The sequence below is a fragment of the Struthio camelus genome, chromosome W (assembly GCF_040807025.1).
Source record: "Struthio camelus isolate bStrCam1 chromosome W, bStrCam1.hap1, whole genome shotgun sequence".
Lineage (NCBI taxonomy): Eukaryota > Metazoa > Chordata > Aves > Struthioniformes > Struthionidae > Struthio > Struthio camelus.
The window spans coordinates 55,659,909-55,683,710 of record NC_090981.1 but is presented as its reverse complement, the minus strand read 5'-3'; the positions used below and the strand labels follow the sequence as shown (position 1 = coordinate 55,683,710).

At 40.7% G+C, this 23,802-nt stretch overlaps 2 protein-coding genes across 6 annotated transcripts in view; both read right to left on the bottom strand.

The window, feature by feature from the left end:
* Positions 1–15,608, bottom strand: part of LOC138064264 (NAD kinase 2, mitochondrial-like) — a 38,759-nt gene extending 23,151 nt beyond the window's left edge. The window contains exons 1-2 of one of the 3 annotated variants that reach the window (XM_068925983.1): positions 15,096–15,608; positions 290–378 (exon numbers count right to left, since the gene is read on the bottom strand). In XM_068925983.1, coding sequence (XP_068782084.1) covers positions 290–378; positions 15,096–15,497 — 491 coding nt within the window. In that variant the 5' untranslated portion in view covers positions 15,498–15,608. Of the gene's footprint in view, positions 1–289; positions 379–13,960; positions 14,141–15,095 lie in introns of those variants that run through there. The other 2 variants (XM_068925984.1, XM_068925986.1) reach the window with 2 other exon arrangements.
* A 4,737-nt stretch (positions 15,609–20,345) lies between these two features.
* Positions 20,346–23,802, bottom strand: part of LOC104147788 (ran-binding protein 3-like) — a 35,810-nt gene continuing 32,353 nt past the window's right edge. For all 3 annotated transcript variants that reach the window (XM_068925412.1, XM_009680639.2, XM_068925414.1), the window contains one exon: positions 20,346–22,629. In XM_068925412.1, coding sequence (XP_068781513.1) covers positions 22,586–22,629 — 44 coding nt within the window. In that variant the 3' untranslated portion in view covers positions 20,346–22,585. The remainder of the gene's footprint in view (positions 22,630–23,802) is intronic.

Below are 23,802 nucleotides of genomic sequence, written 5' to 3'. Positions count from 1 at the left end.
TGTAATTAAGGACTAGTTACAGCAGTATTTAGTTTATGAGCATTTGATTCTCACACAAGTCCTTCACATCTTTTCAATTTGCTTTCAAGGTAATAATGCAGTGTGTTAGTTAAGCGTACTGAGCTCGTTCACATTAAGATTGTTTCAGGAACTACTGTCCATCTACATCACCCTATTTTCAGTATTCCTATTTCATTAGCACTCGCCACACAAAGCTTGTTCCATTGTTTAACACAATCCATTGGAATTTGCACTGTTCCTGAAATCCTCAGTACCCATACGATCTTACCGTAAGCTGTCTACAACATGCTCCACATTTTTTGAGTGAATGCGATGTCGCTCCAGTAGACCGGCATAGTTAGATCCCTTCAAGGCAAGCTGTAAGGCAGAAATTGATTTTTAAGTAACTAGCCACTACAATGAGTGCTCTTGGGTAGTATAAACACAAGCTATAAGAAAAAGCACGCATTTTAAATATTCCGGTAGTTACTTCTTTGTATACATTCCCGTCAGCTGAAGTTCACAGCTGGTATGTGACAGTGCCACTTAACTGCAATCCAATGCAGATCTAGAAAGATTGCATTTGTTGGGTCACCCACTGATGTCAAGAAATCCAGCCACTAGATAAATGCAAAGACAGACTCACAGCTGAAGAAACTACAGAAAACACAGTGGAAGTGGCCACACTAGAACCGCAGCTCTGTCCTGCTCAACGTCTGTTTCGAATCACTATTAGCAGAAACGTCGTCTTTAGCTGGTCTTAGAGCTGGCATCAGGAAAATATCTCCAACAGAAAGGGTTCCCAGGCTTACTTTGCTTGGGTGCCACCAACAGCAGTACAGGTAGACAGTACCAGTAGTTTGCAGCTGCTTTGGATCACTAACAAAGATAAGCATTGAGGCGATCAGAAAACATCCGCATACAGCTTTCCAGCCACCTCTATAAAAGTTGTTAGTACTAGTTTGGGGGCAGGGGCAGGTAATGTCCTATTAACCTCTTCACATACCTTAACCTCTTCTTTCTACTCCCCAACTACAATGCTGGTACATTCCTATACATCTCCCTAGCTCCTTAAGAATGCATGGTGTTGCACTGGGAACTTGAAAGGTGCTGCTGAGTTAACTGCAGGGAGGGGAAAGAGTACGCAAAACTTGAGCCAGTTATGACATTGCCCTTGGCTGGGTCTACTGCCAGCCTCGCATTTTCTGTTTAGAGGAGAGAGGAAGAAGATATTCACCACCTGCAGTTAAAATTTGTCCCTGAATACTCTAGCTTTGGTTTGCTAACATAGAGATTTCCAGTTGTGCTCTTTGGAGCACAAACTGCCATTGCTTTACTACCAGAAGGAACAGGAAATCCACAGCATATAACCTCTGAATAACAATAACTGTGTTACAAAATCAAAGCTCTGATTCATGCCTCCTCTAGAAATATCTGCTGTGATTAAACTCTTGCCAACAAACACCTGACAAGCAAACTGTTGTTACAGCATATGTTTTTCAGACTATTTCCACAGACTATTACTTCCCTACACAACAAAAACTGCAAACTCCATCTTGCAATTATTTACCTCATTTGCCTCATTTGTCAGCATATTCCCTTTCAACTTGGTCCAAGAGAGCTTTTATCTCAGAACAATGACTTAGAGCAATAATTCTTTGTATGACCATTTGTACGCATTTGAGCTAACAACTTCAGCAGTAAATATACAGCTAGCATTTCATCGGTATTGCTAACAACAAGAGAGATGAATAATTTTATTGCTGTAGAATCAAATCTGCTCTGTAACATGTATTTGTCTTAGATATAGTACATTATTTCATCAATAGCTTCAGAAAAAATAGAAGAGGAGAAAACTCAAATAAGCTTCTGATATCCAGATGATTGGCTGAAATAAACTTCTGTGGTATACCACTACTCTTGCTAAGAGCAGCATAAAGAACTGGTATTAAGTGCGTAGAGGTCTCCTATTTGAATTTTTTTTTCTAGAGAAATAAGCAGGTATCATTAGGCAACACAACAAAATAAAAGCTCGGGCCTCAAGTTTAAATGGATAAGCTACATCTATGGGGTTACTGACCATGCTAATTTGCAAAAGGCTCCAGAAATTAAAATAGTTTGCACATCTCCAGCCACATCCTCCTAGAGCTCAGTGATCAATCATTAACTCAAAAGTTGGGGTTTGTTTAAGAATTCAGAGAGTGACAGCATGCCTGAGCCAAACCATGAAGGGCATATCAAATATGAATGCTAATAGGCAGCTGCTTTTCATACAACTCCTCCAAAGAATCAGAAAAGTACCTACAGCCTTTGTGGTCAGAGGTCATATGCAGGATCACAATGTCATACTAAAATGATCACAAATACTGCCTCCTAAGGAGCTCTGCAGTACTGAGCATAAAGAATAAGACAGACTGAAACCACTAATCCCTTTCTATTACCAAGGAGGTGAAGGCAAAGATCAGACAGCTTAATCATTCCATGCACATTCATCTCCCCAAAAGGGGTCTGGAAGAAACTTCTGACATACAGAAAAGCTCAAACTGCAGAACAGCCTTGACTTCTGAGCCTGCCTCTTCAGACAGGCCTACAGATCAACGCCGGAGTTGGATCTTACCATCTGTTCCATTAAAAAGACCCTTAGATTTCACTTAATTGTTTAGCTTCTAAATGAAGGCAACTTGCAAATTCTACCCTTTGGAGGAAGTTCAAGGTGGTCATTCAAAATGAGAAGGAGTTGACAGGCCACTCCCAGATTTTAACATCTGAGAATAAGTAGAACAGTCAATTTGCAGAGAAGAAAGAAAATCAGATGAGAATAATGGGAATTCCCTCTCCCCTCAAACTTATTCTATATTAGCTAAGCTCACAACTACAGGCAAGAAGAAACAGTGAACCATGTTCACCATCTTCAAACTGCTATCACTCATAAAAACAGTTGCAAAGCATTTAAGCAGCATCTATTTCCACAACCCCTTCATAAGCAAGGCACAAGGATGGCTGGAGTGCCTAAGCAAAGTGCACAAACACTCTTCTGCCCCTGTAGGTGCCTGAACATTCAAGGGAAAAACAGTACTGATCTGCACTAGGTACACTTTTAAGTGTTCAAATAACTGAGGACAAAGTTCAGACAATTACAATGGCAGTTTAATTTTATTATTAGTGGAGATCCTTACAGATCAGTTAGATATCTTTAAACTAAATATTGGTACTCTTTGGTAAAATGTTAAAAGAAAACTTTTACTACAGACCAGTATTGACTTCAGTTGATATTTCAATCTGTGCAGAGTGATAATTTGGTCTGAGTACTAAGTTCACCTGAAGAAAAATGGAATTATACCAAACACCTGATAACAACTCTGTAAAGAACTCTGCAAACTCCTCTGCATATGGAGCTTTCTTTAGATTCTATTAAAAAAAAATCCTCATTAAGATTCATATGAAGTGGAACAATGCAGCTCTGATATTTTACAGAAAAGTAATTTTTCCTCATCCAAAGTAATACTTATACTTCATTTTATCTCTAACCTTCCTTTCCTCCTGCCCATAGAATAAGCAGACCTGTTTGGACCATGATACTGAAAGAAGCCTCTCCAAATTACAAAAAAAACCTGAACATCACGGGGCAGTAGCATATATGCTTTCAAAATTTAGGCATACTAACACAAACTAAAAAAGTTACAAAAATGTTAAGTCTGCCAGTACAGTACAAGGAATCTACTATAAATCACAAGAGACCTGTAAACTTAAACTGTTACCTACTTCCAGGTATTGCTAAACTGAAGACTGATAAGACAGGCTAGAAAACAAAATGCCAGTCCTACAGAGCTCAGGAACTTCAAACTGCAGTGTGCTGGGAATATCTTAGCGTTAAGAAGTTGTAAAAAGCTAAGGTGAGGGGAAATATTTAGGTCTGAGCTCTGCGCTACAGGTAAATAGTTCCTTCCACTGGTTATTAGGAAAGACTAATAACAGAAAAGGAAACTGGAAAGTACGGATGGAAGAAAGATGCTGTTCTTTATCCACGGAAGAGAGAATAAGGGCAGACAGCACAGGAAATGACACATCAAAAAACAAAGGCAATCAGCTAAAGGTGACATCACACAGATACGTAATAGCAGCAGTATTCACGGAGAGTGGGAAAAAATAACAAGTACAACTGCAGCAGCCGTGTTAATCTGACCTCAACAGCATGCAAGGCTGAAAAATAAAATACATGAATATAAACACGAGACCGCTATTCTACGTGCATTAGCATATGAAAAAACAGGGACAAACTGGCCAAAAATACGTTTAGACACAAGTTCAGCAGTGCTTTTTAACATCACAGCAGAGGGATATTGCAAAGCAGGCTTCCAGCAGTATTCACTGGAAAACACAAAGATGAACAAAACATGCTCTATTTAGGAATTTTTTCCTTAACAACATGCAGCAGAGAAGGCCAACACTGAACGCTGGAAAAAGCTCTTCTCATCCTATCTTCCTGCATTATTCTTTTTAATGCAAGGATAATTTTTTTCTATCACTCCTTTAAGAGTCTTCTAGGCAGGAGACATTTGCTTGACTGCTTGCCTAATTCTCATCTCTGGTAAATCTCACACCACATGTTTTGAAGAGTAGAATTATTTTCCTAAAGTAATACCATCAAGTAACAATGCTCTGCAATTAAGGCATGGCTTGCAGCAACAAATACAAAAGAAACATGAAGCCAAGTAAGGTCAGAATATCCCCCGTTGTCTACATATGTGAATTTGATTCTTGATTTAGAGTACAAGGAGAAGAAAAGCCACAGAAGTTTTAATCACCTTTGCTACCCTAAGCACTAGGATAAAAGAGCGTGCTCTCAGGGAAACACAGTAACGATGTCGTGAATATTGATCTCGTTCCATTCACAGCTTTGCTCTGGCTGCATCTTCTAAATTTTACCTCATTACATTAAGATAAATAGGATCTTTTCAGATGCATTTTGGAGACTATGTATATACACACACACACACACACATATATATAGCTGTTACTAAGCCTATCCTGAATTTACAGCACTAAGCTTCACATTATCTTGAACTGTCACTGCAGCAGGATGAGATTAATGTATTGGTAGATCAATTAGTTGTTTAACTTATTCTCCTGAATTAATAATCTAACCACCTGACCAGAAGCAGAAAATCATAAATCTAGAAATGAATAATCTCCCAAATTAAGTCATGTCACTGTGCCATGTGTTGCCACCACCTCCCCTAAGCAGCAGGAAAATGAGAACAAGTCTGGTTTCTGTTCCATCCAATTTCTACAGAAAGATCCATCAAACAAATGGATTTAGAAAGTAGCAGCTAAACACAGAAGATAAGTTTGAATTTTAAGCTGTTATCACCATTACAGGTGAAATCATCTAGCCAGTATTAAGTATCACAGTACAGGATTCTAAAAAGTCCCATGTCTTCAGAAATTGACTCTCATGTTCAACTGCACCTCCCAAGAATGGACAATTAGTACTTTCAGTTTTAAAAAGAAATAGGCATTTATTGTGACAGGACCATGGAACAATTTTTATTCCTTTTCCAAAAGAGTTGTAAATTTTGAACCAGATACAGCTCTGAATATGGCATACACTTCAAGTAATACAATAAGTTTTTGGTTTTCCTGACAAATAAGAAAAACTGACTCAAAGCTTGCTTAAGTACCAAAACCTTTAAGACTTGGGTAATTTATAGTAATTTGGTAATTATGTTTATAAGCATGCAGGTAATTTTTTTCATCTGCACTACTAGGTAAGTTAAATCGTCATCTCCGTGTTGCTAAAACAAATCTAGTTTTCCTCAGGCAGAAACTAACTTTTTTATTTCTCCTCATCTATATTTAAAACTGCCAATCACATACTAATCTTTCCTATTTCATATTACAAATCTACAAAACTAATGAAGTGAGGTTCAAGCCTGATTCAGTTTCTGGATTTCAGAGAGCAAAGTGCAAAAGAGAAAGGTGAAAGTAAGAAGCTGAGCAGTCAGTCATGGTAAAGCCTGCTCAGTAGAAATCTGCAGCTTAGAGGCATTTCAGGCATTCTGCAAAAAAAAGGTCTGCTAGGAGTACAGTCCCAGGAACCCTGAACCAGTACTCTGAATCTTTAGCGGGTCTTCCAGCATGAGCTGGAACTGACAGAGGAGTTCAACTCTGTGGTTTTATACTAGAGGTGGCCAGGTTTGGATCTGACACAAACCCCAATTATAAGTGTAGGACAGTATGGTCACTCTCAATTTCTTTTAACTGGAGAAGAGTTATCAAGGAGAAATACTCACCAAGAGACAAACTTCAGGTACTGTATTTATACTAGTGATCCTGAACTGCTGAAGATCCTAACTGAAGTTACTTGACCTCTTAAACATCTCAAACTTCTTAAGGGTGAAGTGTGTTCTCCTACTTACTTTTGCAGTAGAAATACTAAACATGTAAAGTCTGATCTTTCCTGGTTTTGCTAGAGAAAAAGAGACAGGAGGATCATCACATTTGTAAAAACACCTAGTCAAATCTAAATCTTTATTGAAAATTTTCAGGTTCATTGAACTGATGCTTTGTTAGATAAGTCTCTGGCTCAAACTTCTGCTAACAGGCCAAGCTTCAGCAGAGTCATGCTTGCAGTACTAGTGGATTAACCCATTTGGGGACACTCAGTTCTTCCAGGAATATTTGGTCCAGGTAATCCAGAGTAGCGAAGTTCACTTCGCTAAGTGAACTTGAGTAGCGGTTTTACTGAGAAGCTGCAGGTCCCAGGAAAACTTCAGACAGTGGTTTCAGATGATTCAGTAGTTTTTAAAGATATATATAAGATATATAAAATATATAATCAACAAATCCACTGGAACAGGTTGCCCAGAGAGGCTGTGGACTCTCCATCCCTGGAGATATTCAAAAGCCGTCTGGAGACAACCCTGGGCAACGTGCTCTAGATGACCCCGCTTGAGCAGGGAGGTTGGACTAGATGATCTCCAGAGGTCCCTGCCCACCTCAACCATTCTGCTGTTCTGTGATTCTGTGAAATTAAAAGCCTTGCTTACAGTACAGCTCTAATAATAATCATTTGCCTTAGTTGAAGCAACAAAGAAATGTACAGCTGCTCAAAATGCCAAGTCCTACTGAGAATCAGCATGACCTAGGCTCAAGGGAGGTTTAAGTTCTCTATAAAACTTGAAACATGAATCAAGTTTTCAATTTCAAACTAGCACAAAACCGCAAGCTGCACCCAGTTCCTCTCTTCCTTCCCAGTCTGGCTTATCAGTTACTGTACAGGTCATTAAGTGCCTGCTTACAGTAACAGTGGTAGGTACACTGACCTACCTGGTAGATTACTACCTACCATGGAAGAATGGCAGTAGGTTGGTCATACCTTGACCAGCACTCATCTGTCTACTCTTTATTGATGAACTAATCAGTTGTAAATTGCACAGAAGGGTTCCTAATACTTTGACTTTCTCTGTGCTAGGTATCTAATAGTTCAATATGTTATCCTTTAAGCCTTGGAAGCCCAGGGGCTGTTTTATCTAAGAAGTTTTTTTGCTTATACTTTCCACATTTTTCTTAAATTAGACCAGGCACTTTCATTATATAACAGTGGCCTTTCAAAGGCTACAGCCTTTGTATCCACTAAAAAGAGACAATCATCAAGTGTGTTTTGCAGATTTTAACATTTTGTATTCCAGTATTTCTGTAGTAGCTGACCTCAGTAATTTCTTCACTTGGTGAAGTGAAGCTGGCAACCATTATTTTCCTGAAGCTTTAAAAATATGCTGCTTTGGAGCAAGAGTTTGAGCTATATTTGAACAAAAGTAAAAAAAAAAAAAAGCCATAAACTGTTTTCCAATTCTTCATCTATCACATCAAAGTATCATTGTGCTTCTAACCACAATTGAAGAATACATGTAGTGGTTTGTAATTCAAAGGCTAATATAGAGTAAATTGTGGTGTTAGATACAAACAAATTGGTAATAGCTTTCTGCATTAATAGGTTTCTCAAAATCCAGTGCAATCGAGGCAACCAAATCATTCAGTTCTCATTAACTGAGCAGGACAATAACATAACAATGTCACAAATCATAACTGGCTAAGTACTTAAAAACAGTATTAAAGATACTTCCAAACAGCCTACTTTTTGGCTGTACTTAGAATCAGATGCTTAGTGAGATAGCCCATGAAATTAGTTAAGTACACTGAAGGGCCCTACATTTGCATTTATTTGCTACCCATGATTAAGCATATTTGAATAAGGTGCTGGAAAAACAAGCATTATGGAAAAAGGAACTGAGCATGCTACATCTGCTTCCATAATTTTCCAGGCTCCTCCTGTCACAGAAAGAAAACCAGAAGAGATTTTTATTAATAAAACAGAAGCAACTAAAGTTATTCAGCAGTAAGGCAATTGTATCAAATTTTAAAGGTAAAAATAAGCAGAGTGCGCAATGTAGTTGCATAATTGTTAACTATAGTTACACCCACCTCAAAGATTCCAATGGACTATTCAGGATTACTTCTGAAAATAGTCTTAGCTTTATATAATCTTGCTAGACAGTAAATGTATCCTCTAATCTGCGTCTTTTGAATTTGACATTGAATGTATGCTTCTAATTCAGTAAACTGAGAAGAGAGGGCTTTTTCTTTCCGAGGTAAGGAGGCAACTATAGTCCCGCCAATTTTTTAGAACTTTTTAATATGCTCCTCGACAGAGGAAAATCTATTGGAAGTCTGCTGGAATAAGTCACATTACAGAATAAGCAACCAGAGATAGGTAGTCTGAAATCACTGGAACGATGAAAGTCTTCATAGTACCGGTTCATTTGTTAAATGAGCTTCCACTTAAAGACACTACCTTCGTATGTCAAATATTGTGGCGGGGGGTAGAGAATCCTGCTAGGTTACTCAATTTTAATTTAAAAATTAGAATTTGGTCGAACTCTGAGTTTTCACATTCCTTCTTCCTTCTGTCACTTTGCTTGCATGTACAGAAATGACTGTTTTGAAAATACTTGAGTAGCATTTTCTATGTAGAATTCTAGTGGATCACTGGCACCTGGACTGGAGTTGGAGTGCAGATCTTTAAAAGAGAAACCTGTAAGAACCCTACAGCCTGGATATGGTTTTTGTAAGTGAACCTTGGGTGGTGATATGAAATTCACAAACCTGAAACACTAGTAGTTAGCAAACGCAAACTGAAAATGATGCAAAAACACATCTTTTGCAATTTAATAGGAAAGGAGGTAAGGAAACATTTCTATAATTAAAAAAAAATCACTTATCAAATTAGAGGAAAAGTAATACATTTTCTCAGGACAGATCATTTTCTAAAAAGTAACATGAAATGTTTAATGCATAGATTATTAACAGCTGGTGCTGAAAGCATCTAAATTAAGGTTGTTAGGGTTTTGGTGGGTTCTTCCCCTCCCCCCACAAATTTGCAGGTTTGTTTGGTGCACAAGAACTCACAAATTCCCACTGAAGTTTTCCTATCAGTTAGGAGATACTACTCCCTTCCTGACCAGCCCCCCTCAGCATGGTTTTGGTGCCCTATATTAAAGATCAAATCACATTGTGCCTCCACTAAAAAAAGCTGCTACCTTTTCTCTACCTATCCACCAGCTTTCAGGAAGGCTTTAACAACTTCACATTGTTCTGCTGTCCACCCCTGAATTTGTTGCAGTGGTCGGTCTGTCTAGAAGAAACAGGACTCCTACTCCTTGCTTTCCCTCTCCACTCCAAATAAAGATGCAGAAAATAAGGTCACGGTGAAGTATCAGCTGCGGTCCACATTTAATCATTTCCCTCTAATTAGACCAAAACCAATGTAACTTTTCATCTGACAGGATGTTTTCAAAAGCAGTTAAAATTGCATATTGAGCATGTTAATATGAAGTGTGTTAACAAAGTTAGTTGTCCAAACACCACGATATTAATCTTCCCTAAATACTTTCCAGCAGTGAGAAGTTAGAGCAACTGACATGTAATTAGCAAATCAAAAAAGAACAGAACTCAGAGGAAATCAGGTTTCTCTACTACGGAGACAGTAACTTCTCTCAGTTTATACAATGAAGATGGCAATGCTTGCTCTGTATGGATTCTCTAAGAGTCAACTAATGGATTGCAAGTTGCCTTCAAATGCTTTCAGTGCATATAGTACCTTTTACCTGTAAGTATTATTAGCTGACCAGATCACTAAGTTTTTTAACCAACTGTCTTTCGATGCTGTCCCAATAACCAGCTCAGAGAAAATTCAGATTGCTGTTGATTCTAGTAAGCAATTTGTTTGTATGGACTTATGAGAATGACTAATATCTAACTGGCAGCTGGTAACTGCAAGTATTAGGAATTCAACAGTCTCTTTAAAAACAGCTTCCCATGTTAATTGATGCATAGAATTTACTGATGCAATGCTTTTTAAAAGCATGATAAGTCATTTGGGGTCATTTTTCTTTTCAGGTACTACAAAAGAAACCTCATTTTTACAGGTCTCTAGTCTCCTTTCTGAACTAGAGACTTCTGAAAACCTCTCCCGCACGAGAGCTTTCAGAGCACTTAATCTCACTTTCCAGAATACTTCAGATTTACTAATGATGATAGTTAGATGTGTTCAGGTAAGTTAACAAATTTAAAGCTTATTTTCAAAGGTTGAGAGACATACATCAAAACCACTTGAAACAAGCATACATAACACATGCAGAAGAGGCAATGAAGGATTTAATCTTTTATAGCTCTACTAAACACTCTGAAAGAGTGTTTGCTTCTGCTCTCTATCGCTCTCCCCCATCTGTTCCATTTTTCGGTCATCAGGTCTGTTCCTTCACCTCTCCTGTCGCTACTTATACAGAGAAAGAATTCATGAATTCTGAACTTGCAGCCTTGATTTTACAGCCCTTCATAGTGTTTGTATAGTACAACTCACCTAGTATGTCAAAAAAGCCACAGAAGTATTTAGGATACAGCTGCTCAGGGCCTCTGCTGCTCTGAGTCTCTATTTCCTATTAGAGGTGTCAGATAGCCAGCTTCTATACTGAGATATTCTGCTTCTCAGAGTACCCTACAGGAGCCAATGATTTCTATTCAGCCTTCTCTGAAATGTGGAGTAAAAATTCTGTCTCATTAGAAGCCCATGGTCACATATGCAGCATTATTTTTGCTGTAAGTGACTTACTGTGTTTTCTATCTTAACACAGACAAGCACAGACTGGTAGCTGAATTCAGGTCTGCTTTCTTGTTTTAAAATCATCAGGCACATCTGCTTAAGCTCACAACGATCATTATTTATCCTATAGTAAAATCTAGCACAGCGCTCCCAAGCGGGCACATGAGTTATCTTCTGAAAACTTGCACATTCTGTTCTGCCCACAACCTGTAAGGCTTCCCAAATCTAAATCGTTAGCATTGCCCTGTAAACTTAATTTCTATATTCAAGATAGCCAGTGCCTGGATGCCTAAAGATCCACGATGGACCACAACAGCAACGTGCTTCGCTGCTGGCACAGGCTCCCTTACGCAGCAACACTGCGGACGAGCTCTGGAGTCACTTCAGCTTGAGCCACTGCCCCATAACACCATCCCCACCACCAACCTCCACCTTCTTGGCTAGCATATAACAACGTACTACTTCAGATGAGCCAAACTCTTCCTACATGCTTTCACTACTAGTTTACTTTCTGCTGCTACCCCAGCCACAATCTTTCACATAGGCCTCAATTCCCATTTTATTCTCTATATCATCACTCCGTATGACTTTAAGCTCCCACACCAGATGCATGACTGCTTCAATTCATGATCATCATCATACACTTACCATCACTCTGGGCAACAGCAGCAGGGACTCATTGTACATCTAATGGCAATGTCTGGCCTCATTTGTTTTGGATAGCTGGGGTCCCCTAATAGCCTGGGGACCAGCTTCTAAAGTCACAAGAGAAGAGAGGACACAGGGAACAGAGTGCAGCTAACCTCAGGAATTAAAACATTACATTCCAAACCCGTTCCCAAAAAACGCAACACAGAGGGAGAAGGACGCTCTGCAAAATTCACACTAAGAAGCGATCTCAGTTGGTAATAGAGAGGGTGAGAGATTGATTCACTACCAGAGCCTTTTCCAACAACTTCACACAGGACTACTCCCCATGCTAAGTTTTTTAGGCCCGTTTTTTCCAAAAATAAAGGCAACCAAAGCAAGATATTCATGTCTAACAAGTATGCTACCTAGGGAACAGGAGGAGCAATAGTATTACAAAGTTATGTGAAAAAACATACACACATGCTATTTTCAAAGTACTTGGAAGGACAAGGGAAATACATTTCCCCAGAATACCACTGCCTTTCCTTGAAGATTGACAACTTGACAACTTTGCTTTCTGGACAAAAGAGAAGTGCAAAATTGTGAACACAGGTCACTAAGTTAAGGATTTGCAGTGTCTTCTGGATTCCATTCCAAATTTATTACACAGCACATTTCCAGAGAAAACCTCCTTACACTTTCTTTTGTGATAGCAAAAGGAGAAGTCAGAAGAACGTAAAGAAAGATGCTTCAGTTATTAGTAAAATAGCTAGTGTAGTAAATAATATCATTTAAAAAATGATGATATACAGGCAAGTGCTTTGATGCTGTGCTACACAGATTAGCTTCTTTAGAAGAAGCGTCTGAATCTTTACCCAACATATTTGCTGAGACTGTCATTAGCTCACAGAGTTCAAGGAAAAAATCTGAGACAAGAGTCACAGCAGAGTGTAAATATGGAAATTTTTACAGGTCAACTAAAAAAAACTTAAGAAATAGGAATTCTCCTTACTGTCTTAATTCTCACATTTCTTGCCTTATTTTGAGCATCTTATTTTGGGAAATATTTACAGTTTGTTTTAGCACAAAACTTAGTATTCCCTCCTACACAGCAAGACTCTAAATTAATATTGCAAAACACATACTTAGGCAAGTTAGCCTTTGTCTTCCTGTAGACATCGTTAATTTTATTGCTGTAACTTCTCATGTGGAGGCATTCTGAGGGGAAAGCTGGATCAGAAAAAAAGGCAGCTGATCTAGAATAACACCACCTAAGAGGAAGAATTATCTTATTATGCCTCTAAGTTGCTCCATGAGGACAAACTCTAAAATGTTTCTATAATTACCACAGTTAGGTAATGTCCACTCATGGTTACATTTTCATTATCGGTTACCATAGGTTACCAAATCTTCAAGATGTTCATTCTTGTCAGAAGGGTCAAATCACAGCTACCTCTACACTCAATCAAGAGCATTTGTAGGGATGTTTAATGCTCACTGACTGATTTGCTCTCCCAGTCTTACCTGTACCCAAGCAGTTAAGGAAAAGGTGAACAAACAGCCTATTTCATTTTTGCTTGTACACTGAAGACGGTCTGATCCTCTATACACTTCCTCACAGGAAACTTAAGTATAGACAGAACAGCAGTCTTACAGATGAGCTATATGAGAAGGTGCTTTTCCAAAGCCACTGTACGAATGAATATATGGGGCCAGCTCAAAAACACTAACCAACATGTAAGTGAGAGTAAGAACATAGGCTGGTAAGTACTAAGGTTGATGTCACACGAAATTCGAACACTTAAAGAGCTTTAGAAACCATGCAAGAGTGTTTCAATAGGAATTTCTTAAGAGCTGAAGTACTCAGGAAGAAGCAAGTAAAAAGCAAGAGCTATCTTATTTTAAATACCATATTTATCCTAGTCCCTTAGGATGCAAGGCTATGCAACCATATCATCTCTCCCTCCCAAAATTAAACCCATTTGCAAGTTTCATCTAAATTTAGCAAATAAATAGAGATCTAAAATATTTTCCTGCTGTATGAGTATCAAAGGCTACACAGCCCCAAAGCAATGCTTTTGTTCAGGGTAAGACAGTAGTATGAGCTCATGATCTGTTCTGCACGGACTGCTGGTGGCGAAAATAACCACAGCAGGTACAGGCTCCTACCAGGCTGGTAGCAGACGACAGAGAACACTCCATGGAGGCAAGGGAAGGAGACGGAGGTGGGGCATGTGAGGGACAGCACCGGGGCACTGAATCTGGGAGAGACGAAGACAAGACGCAGCGGTTACTGGAGGTACGTAACAAGTCCAGAGACCTGCTTTCCTTCATATGCCATAATTAATGGAGCAACTACCTGTTTTGTAATGGAATGTTTCTTAAAGACCAAAGAAAAAAAGTAATGAAAGCTCTAGCACGACAGAAGGATGTGGATGAAAGATTCAGCTGTTTAGCTGGAAGAAGTGTTAGAAAAAAAATGGAAGAATCAAGTGAGAAAGCAAGGTAAGGAGATGGAGCAAAGGCAGAAGAAATGAGAATGAGACCCTATTAAGTACTAGAGATCATTACAAGACATAGTGCTTTTCTCAAATTTTGAGAGATTTCAGCAAAGTAAAACCAAAACACACTTGCTACACGAATCCCACATATTGCACTACCCCTCAAGTAATTTACAAACAGACAGTAAGAGGGAGGTTAAGCTGTACCGCTTACACCAGCCTACCGTACCAAGAAGGGGTGCTCACTAGTTCCTAAAAGCAGGCTTCGAAGGGCGGGGATGCGCCCGAGTGCCCGTCGGCGGCGGGTGCCGCAGGCTCACGGGGCCAACGGCTCCGCACCTGCCGCGCGCCCCCCGCCTCGGGGCCAACGGCTCCGCACCTGCCGCGCGCCCCCCGCCTCGGGGCCAACGGCTCCGCACCTGCCGCGCGCCCCCCGCCTCGGGGCCAACGGCGGCCCGAGGACCCCCACTCCCCGCACCCCAAACGGCCGAGGCGAAACGCCGCTTCGCAGCGGGGTCGCCAGGCCGGAGGCGAGCCCAGGGAGAGCCGCTGCGCCGGCGGGTGACGGCTCGCTCACGGCCGGGCGGGCCGCACCGCCTCGCCTGAGGGCACGGAGCTCCGCTGCGACCGGCTCCCCGCCGCCGCCGCCCGGCGAGCAGCCTTCGGAGCCTGGCACTGATAAATCAGCTCAAACTTCACGGCGCCAGGACGCGTCCCCGCAGCTCAGCTCCTGAGCCAAGGGCTTTCAGCCCGCCCCGCTCCCCCTCGGCACCCGGGACACCGCGCCCTGCGCCGCCGCTCACCAGCTGCTTGAGGTCCTCCTCGGAGAGCCCGGCGTAGCGGTACCGCTGCTGCTCGAACTCGTACCGCGTCGTCTTGGCCACCACCGCCACCCGCGCCGGCCGGAACCCGCCGCCCGCCGCCGCCGCCGCGCCGAGCCCGCCGTAGCCCCGTCGCCTTGACGCGCACGGCCCGGCCCCCGCCGCCCGCCCGCCGTCCTCCTGCCGCCCTGCCGCCGCGCACCGGCCGGCGGGGCTCAGCCCGCGGGAGGTGGAGAGGCGCCGCCGGACGCCGCCGAGCAGCAGCAGCCCCGGGAGGACGGAGGAAGCCCCCACCGCCCGCTGGCATAGCAGCAGGGAACGGCGGGCGGCCGCCAGGCTGGCGAGGCAGAAGTAGCCGTAGGGGAAGCCCCGAGAGGAGGACATAGCCCGGACTCGCTCTCCCCCAGGCCAGGAGCCTGCGGCCGCCGCGGGGGAGGGGAGCAGCGCTGCCCGGCGGCGGCCGCCCCGCACTGAAGCTGCTCCCGCACGGGGAGCGCTAAGCCCACATGGCACGCCCGCGCCACTGCGCGCCGACCCCTTCCCCGCGCGCAGGCGCCGCCCTCGACCAATGCGGAAGAGCGCCGAGACACACCCACCCCCCCCCCCGGGCGGAGCCGCGCGCGGCGCGCGTGCACGCCCCGCGGCCACCCGGGCGGGGGAGAGGCGCTGCCGGGGAGGGGGACGAAGCGGGGCGTGCGCATGCGCCCTTCCCGGCCAACCGATCAGCCCCGGGGAAGGGCAAAGGGAGGAAAGAGCGCGCGGCGAGTACCGGCCCTCCCACCGTCGCCGCTGGAACAGAGACTGCGCATGCGCCCGCCTCCTTTGCCTGCCCGCTCCCCCTTCCCAACGCTCTCTGCCACTTCGGGATGCGGGCGGGGCGGCGCGCGAGGCGCCGCGCTCCCGGCCCAACGGCCGCTGCGAGCGGCTGGGCGCCCTCGCTCGGCCCGCGGCGGCCTCCCTCTCCTGTGCGGCCCTCGGGCCACCGCAGGATCATCTCTTCTGCCCCCTCACCTCCTGTCATGGAGCCCCTTCCTTTTTTATCAGTTTGTAAAATAAAGGCGGTTACATCCTGTGTTCTCTAAAACAGGACTTGGTACTGCACAGGCTCTTGAAATCCTGAGGCGAGCCCCAGTGAGACTCCTCACTTCAAAGCTGTCTTGCTCGCGGTGTAACATACCTGATTTGGAAAGTTAGGAAAAGAAGAGGTCTTGGGTTTAAAAAAGGACTAAGTATCCAGTGAGGATCTGATCAGAAACCCGTTGCTTGAGAAGTCCACCTCGTCTACCTAACTGTTCCGATCTACGTTACATTTATCGCAATGTCTGAGGAAGCAGAGGCAGCATGGTGAAAGCAACAGGCTTGGAAAAAACACCCTTGAAGCAGCACTGTGAATACATACATAGGAGCGGGACTAGGGTGCGTTTTGCAAGCCCAGGGAAAAAGCTGGAGTTATAAATCATGAGCTGCTTTTGGTCTTTAAGCAAGCTACTTGGAAATACTGGTGGGTTTTAAATATCATTAATAACTGTCTTTTCAGGTATTATCCTTAATAGTACTTCTGCACTGAATGCTTCCTTTACTCATATTTTTCTAATTTCTCTTGTGCCTGTTCTTTCCCTGGAGGAAGTTATCATGTGAGCCGCTGTAGAGAGATAGTGAAGAATCTGCTTTTCACCTGTCAATGCAGCAGTCTTCTACAATACTTTTTTAAATATGACAGTCAGGAGATCAGACTAGCTAAAGCCATTCAGCCATATCGTACTACAGCGGTATAACAATACAAAACAAAAGCTCCACCCAGTGTTTACCGATAGGTAGGAGGTTTTCTATCTGCCGATTAGCCTAGCCTTCATGGAAACTACCATAAACCAGACCAGATAGTAATTAAACATAACTAATTCTCTTGCTAACCAAAACATGTCTCATGCTGTATAACCATTAACTTTTGCATTGTACAAAGCAATAGATAATACCAGATGACAGAGACCAAAAGGATAGCAGAGGTTTTGAAAGGTAAGACATTTTATGGCTCTATTCTGAATGGTATTTGACAATTGAATTACTCCTCTATGATTCTGTGCTTCACAAGTTACCTATTTATATTGAACGGTTTTGATCTTTGTTTGCAAAACAAATCAGCTTCAACCACTATTGCAGGTTTGAATATGAAGCAGTATTTTACTCTGAGGCCATGCCATTATCATCTTACAGTCTTTTGAATTAATGCACATATGCTAGCATTAGTAAGAATAAAATATGAAGAAATACATCTTAAAATGTAAATTCAAAACAGCATATGATGATAGCATTATCTTTATTTTCTGGAAGCAGAGCTGAGGAACAGAGCATCAAGTGATTCATTCAAGATCCCAAAAGGAAGTCTCTAACATGTTAGTTGAAGAGTAGCACGCAGATCTTTTGCTACCTCATTCTCTATTTGGAAAAAGATTCACACTTTCTGTAACACATAGAGCAGATGTTTTGGAATCTTACTTATACATTCATCTTACTTTGTAGATGAGCTACTGAATACTACTTAAAAAAATTTCAATACAAACTTCCCAGCCTCTCCCTTACTATACTTTTTTACTTCGATTCATGTGAATAAGACCCAAGTATCTGTCAAATGATACACTTAGTCATTTCAAAATATGTTCACAGATTGTGACAATATATGATGACACATACACATTCCACATCTTAAATCACTTAGGAGCAATACACCCAGTGCCTTAAAGGACAGATTTGATCATATGGGATTAAATAAATAAGCGTAAACCTAGTATTCTTAGGATATGAATACAAAGCAGGGGTGAATTCACACAGTAATAACTGTTTAATGCACTGGCTGCCTGCAACCAAATTTGTCAAGGGGACAGAGAACTCAAAACTTGTTAAATTCCTTATGAAAAAAGACACCTCACTAGCACCTGCAGCAAGGAAAATGCTTCAGCATAACACCCAATTTAGACACCAAGGAATTAATAGGTGAGGTAAAGGTCAAGACATAAATCCATAGAAAACCAAGCAGCCTTAGTTCTGCCTTCATCAAATGACCTAATGGACTTTAAAAAACCCTGTATAGTAAACTTAAAATGATCTTTTTTATTTTACAAAACAATACAACTGGAATCATTTCTATGTAGAAACTAAATTATTCCTAAGTCATTACACTAGCTGCAAAACTCCGGCAGTGGAAGACTGTACCAGCAGTTTTACATAAACATTCTTCAACCGTAGCCTTTTTCATCCAAAAGAATTTGCATATTGGTTCTACTGCAATTACAGTCTAGGACAACTGTTCATTTCTACAGGAGTTACACTGTCCTATTGAAGTCTATGAGTAATGACTTCTTCTTGTTATTTAATTAATAATCATTTATACAATTAACTTATCCAATCATTTGTGATCTCTAGGTTTTCTTAATACGTGCCTAACTCCTACTGATACCTGAAAATGATAGTGTTATCTTTATATTGATAACGCTATCGGTGTTAGTTGCATTCTCAGAGGAAGGGGTAAACAGACCATCTAGGTAACGTTTTTCGCAACTGAGTCCTCAGATTGTGAACCCAACTGACCACAGTTGGTAATTCTGCTTATTCAGAGGAAAACTCCAGACTAACTCCTAGAGATCACATCCCTCATTCAACGCATAATCCAGGTAGATTAATAAATCAGCTGTTACATTCTGATTAAATTTCTGGGGCCAGATTCTATCCGTGTGTGCTTGCGTTTTGCTTGCAATATAGGTACTCTCAGCAGCGATTATGTAGTTGGTCCATATAATTTGCTTTACAAACTCCCCAGAAGAGCGGGATGTTTCAGAACAAGAATAAGAAAAGCAGTTATTGCCTTATGAATGCAAATTATTGACATTTTTTTCCATAAAACTTAAAGAGAAAGGCCAAGCTTTCTTGTCCACACTTTCACTAGAATATGTCTTAATTAACAAAAATGTACTGGTCTGCTTTTCTTCCCAGTCTTTTTTTATGCAAAGTAATAAGTAAGTGGACTAACAGAACAGACTTCAGCATTTCAGAAGCAATTGGAAGATGCTAAAACAGCTACAGACACACTGTTTTCTAAAAATGAATTTAATGCTTGTGAAAGATGACTCTGGAATCTGAACTCCACTTTTTAGACAGACTATTGCTATAGAATAGGCTATGTGTGTTTATTCCAAATTTTCCTGCCAGGTCGCCCCAGGGTGAGGTCCTCTAAAAACCACCTCTTACAGAAAAGAGGATGCTATTTCCATCCCAGTCTTTTTTTTACAGTCTGTCAGTAGCACTGGAAGTAATAGCAAATGCACTAATGCCTTTCCCTGTGTTTATTCACTCACTGGAGACATTACTGAACTCTAACTGTGATTCAGAGGTCATTAAAGATCACGACATTAAAAAAATGACAAGATTTAGGAAGAGATACAAAGATTTTTGAAATTAACACTTCCAGACTATAGAATAAATAGTTTAGGTTATCCCATCCAAATAATTGTTGTCAGAAACTCATAATCTTAATGTCAGATATCTGTATATGGATCCTTATATTAGGAATTGTTAATTTTCACTTCTTTTGAAAATTATTCCTCTGTTAATACCTATGACTTTCCAATCCTACGTGCTCACATATACAAGTTAATCACTGGGATTTGACAGAAATTTTGATGCAGAAGGTATGTTCTGTAAATAAGAAAAAAATACTGAAAAAAAGTAGAACAAGGTACTCCAAGAACAGCAAAACTAATGATGTCTAGTTTCATATGGATTTGAGCCACACGTCCGTACTGCACTCCCCAGTCCACAATAATTCCAGCTATCCATCCTGCCATGGTTTTCCTCTGTCCTCCCTCCCAGCAAATGTTGCAGCTGGTCCAGAACTAGGAACATGCCTCTCAGCCACACAAGCCTCGAAGTAGTGAGCTTACCCTGAAGCTCCTTCCTCAAAGGACACCTTAATCTGAGTTGTGTCTCTCAACAATTGCAAATTTTCATAAAACTTGTAAGAGATTATTTTTGCACTGTCTCCTGTCAAATATTTGTCTCTCATCAAACTTGTCTGAAACTGAATGGTGGGCTCAACGTGGTTTGGACAGATAGAGGGACAGAGTAAGCAATTGTTTATCTTGTTTCCTTAAGAATACAGGCTAGAAATACTGGCACATGGGAGGATCTGTTGGTAGGAAACTATAACGGGGACACAAAATAAAACATCTAGTTAGACTGAAAGACATAAGAAAATGGTTTATTTGGGGGGCACAGTAATGTTTTATTGCTCTGGCAACTTTACATTAGCAAAACCAACTTAATATATTACATGTTAGCATACCTTCAGTATTGAAAAACAATGATTTTAGTGCAATGAGACTAAATAGAATAAATACTGTATTAGGATCTCAGGAGTAAAAATTCATACCATAAATATGTCTGCACATCTATGTAATTATATGATTTCTATTACCACAGTATCCAAACTCTCCAAAATAATTAAAATAGTTGAGCGTCTCTTTTTGTCCTCAGTTCTTGAAGGAGATAGAGCTTCATTTTTAAGTGAGTGTGCATACATACATATTTTCTTGCATGTATATGTAATGATCTTGGGAAAAGGCAACTCAAAAGAGAGTTTTTATTTTCTGATGATTATAAGCCTTGCTATATATGTTTTGATAGCAAATTCCAAAATTTAGGTCCTGTGTCTGCCAAAGCTCTGTCTCTCCTGCTCATTAACTCCTTCATTTGCCAAGGATTTTACAGCTGTAGTAGAATTTAGCTGTTGTGGGATATCACAACAACCTCTTAGGCACTTGGACCCTATTTCATGGAGGGCTTTGATTATCAGGGCAGACTTTGAAATCAAACTCTGCATTCAGGGCATAACCAGCTGAGCTCCAGGGCAAAGTTCTCATCATGACCTGTTGCTAAATACGCAGGGGTGCTGTGTTTTACAGCTGTTGGAAGTTTTTATAACATGGAGCTTTGTTCCTAAGTATGAGTTGCAGCAATGAAATATGGAGGTCAGCGATACAAACATAGCTATGGTCAGGAGTGAGACTGATAGGAAAGAACAGAATGTACAGCTAGTCATGGGAAGTACATTTTTGTTATCATGGCTAGTTGAATATCGATAGACTGGAGAGTCACATAATCCCAATGCTGTATACCAGCTTAACTATTTGAGACAGATGTTCTCTTGTAAAACAGTTCGCTTTCCCTGCGGGCAAAACCCCAGTCCCACTTAGGCTCGGTGTCATCCAGATGCTAAATCAATGTCAGACAAGCGCTAATTTTGGCAGGCTATTTAAGATTCAGCGTAATCCAGATGCTAATTTTGGCAGGGCACTGAGAATTCAGGGAAAAGCTGGACTTCTTCCAACTTCATATATATGTTCAGATGGGAGGACTAAGTTTTAGTTTTAAAGTATGACTTTTAAAGTTCAGAAATCATTGCAACTACCTTAATTAAGAGACCTTCAGACATGCTAGAACATTTTTTCATCTTTGAGGATAACAAGAAAACAGTATTTAGTAACCAACAATATAAAAAGTAACACAGGGTTGCAGGAGAATGAAAACAGACATTTCCTAAAAACGAAGAGCATTACATGGTGTCTTTGTATTGTGCATAGGGTTATGGAAGACCTGGTACGTTGTTAGCTCACAGGTGGCATTAGAGAGAATTGATTTTTCTAATTCTTCATAGGAATGATTAGATAGCAAAGAAGGTGTTCATGAGTGCAAACGGATACACTTTTAGATTTTAAGGCTCAGATGCCCCCTAGAACTTCTGGCTTATAGTTATTAATATGTTTAATTCTCCTGATGCTTGAGGGTGTAAAAGCAGATCTTGGGTCTTTGCCCTTTAACAAAATTTGATTCCCAGTCTACAACTCCGCATGTTTTCAAAATAAAAAACTTGTATGATTATGAAGGCTGGTTACTATAGAACTTGCTCAAGCTAAACTGCCATTGACAGTTCTTGTGTGTACTATGAACAGGATGCTGAATGCTGCCACACAACTTTAAATGTTTTCAGTGAAACCCAATTTAAAGTCTTCTTTTAAATCACAGACCAAAAAAACAAGTGTATCTTCAGGTATACTATCACTCATGGTTATGTGATTTTATTCATCAATATGATGAATGAACATTGATTCAGTATTAAATTCCTTACTTTAATAACGCCTATAAATATATTTAACTCTATAACCTGAAGCCTTTGTAACACTTCTTGAATACTGGAAGCCATCCTGTCACTCTCATTTCAGTGCAAAGCACGCTGCCTGGAATCCTCAAAGTGCATCTCAGATTCTTTTTCCAATGTATTAAACTTAAGCTGTCCCTAAAATTAACCTTTGCTTGAAAATCAAGGTAAAATGCATCTGATTTCCTCCCTCCAGGGACTGATGAGCCAGCTCAGAGATTTCAGGAAGATGAGCTCCCAGCTGCACTGTTGTAACCTCTGGTAGCTGTCATGAGCAGACTACGGGCTGCCTGCGGTTCCATCTAGAATGATCTGAAACAGAATTAAAAAAAACTCTGCTTATTTGAGTGTATTCACATTTTGAAACAAATTGGCATTTCATAATACCAAAGTAGTAGGTTAAAGTTTGGATATGATCAATTCCTGGTTTAGATAAATATCTAACTAGATAACGCAGGATTATTCACAAACAAACATCTGAGCATGTGAATAGTGAATGAGGTTGTGCCTTTCCATGTCAATAAAGACAGACACATAAGCACTTCAGGATTCAGATGTCTAGATAGGACAATGTGTCTGGAATACAAAACAAGAGAGGAACATTGTCTAAGAATTTGGCATGTTTTTATCACATCCTATCATATTTATTTAGGTGCTCAGTAAATTGTGAGAATTCTAATATATCTTTAAAGAAGTCATTTGCCATGATAAAGTACCAATGGGTGTTTGTGGTGGGTAATCTATATCTATGAATAATCTGCAGAAAGTAGGTGTAGATGACTAATGTCAGACACATCATATCACTGTCTTTCAGTATCTGCTTAAAAATTGCTGCTACCATCTGGCCACATCTAAACACTAAAAGTAAAAGTTTAAAAACCTCTTATAGGTGAACTGAAATTCATTTCATTTGCCAAAACATTGAATCTGATTTTTTTTCTTCTCTTTTCAGCAATGTCAGCTCTTTAAGCCAATCAGAGTGTTGTTTTTTCGGCTCTGTTTTAGATGTTGCTGATAACCACTGCAAAGAAAACAGAACCCTGAACTCCATGTTTGGCAAAACAAATTATTTCCTGCTCTGCTTTTTTAATCACTATCAAGTCTGTGTGTATTAGATTTATGATTTGGAATCTTAACTTCAAAACTGGGTAGGAATTTAAATAAGAATAATTGACAAGGAATGTCAAAAGAAGATATCAGTTTTTCAGGAGTTTCTATGGCATTTCTGAACAGTAGTTCCTTATAAGAACTTTAAAACTATTTTACTTAAAAGCAAAACAAGCTCCTCCTCAGATTTTTTTTTTTTTTTTAATCTTAGTAAACATCAGGATATGACAAAGAGTCCTAATGAGGCCAACATGGGAGTTACATAGTGGACCAGTAAACTTCCCATTGTTCTCTGTAAGAAAACAAATATTGCACTTCTATGACATGATGCTGTCTGGCTCTCAACACCAGTAGAGTCTCAAAAATCCACGCAATTCT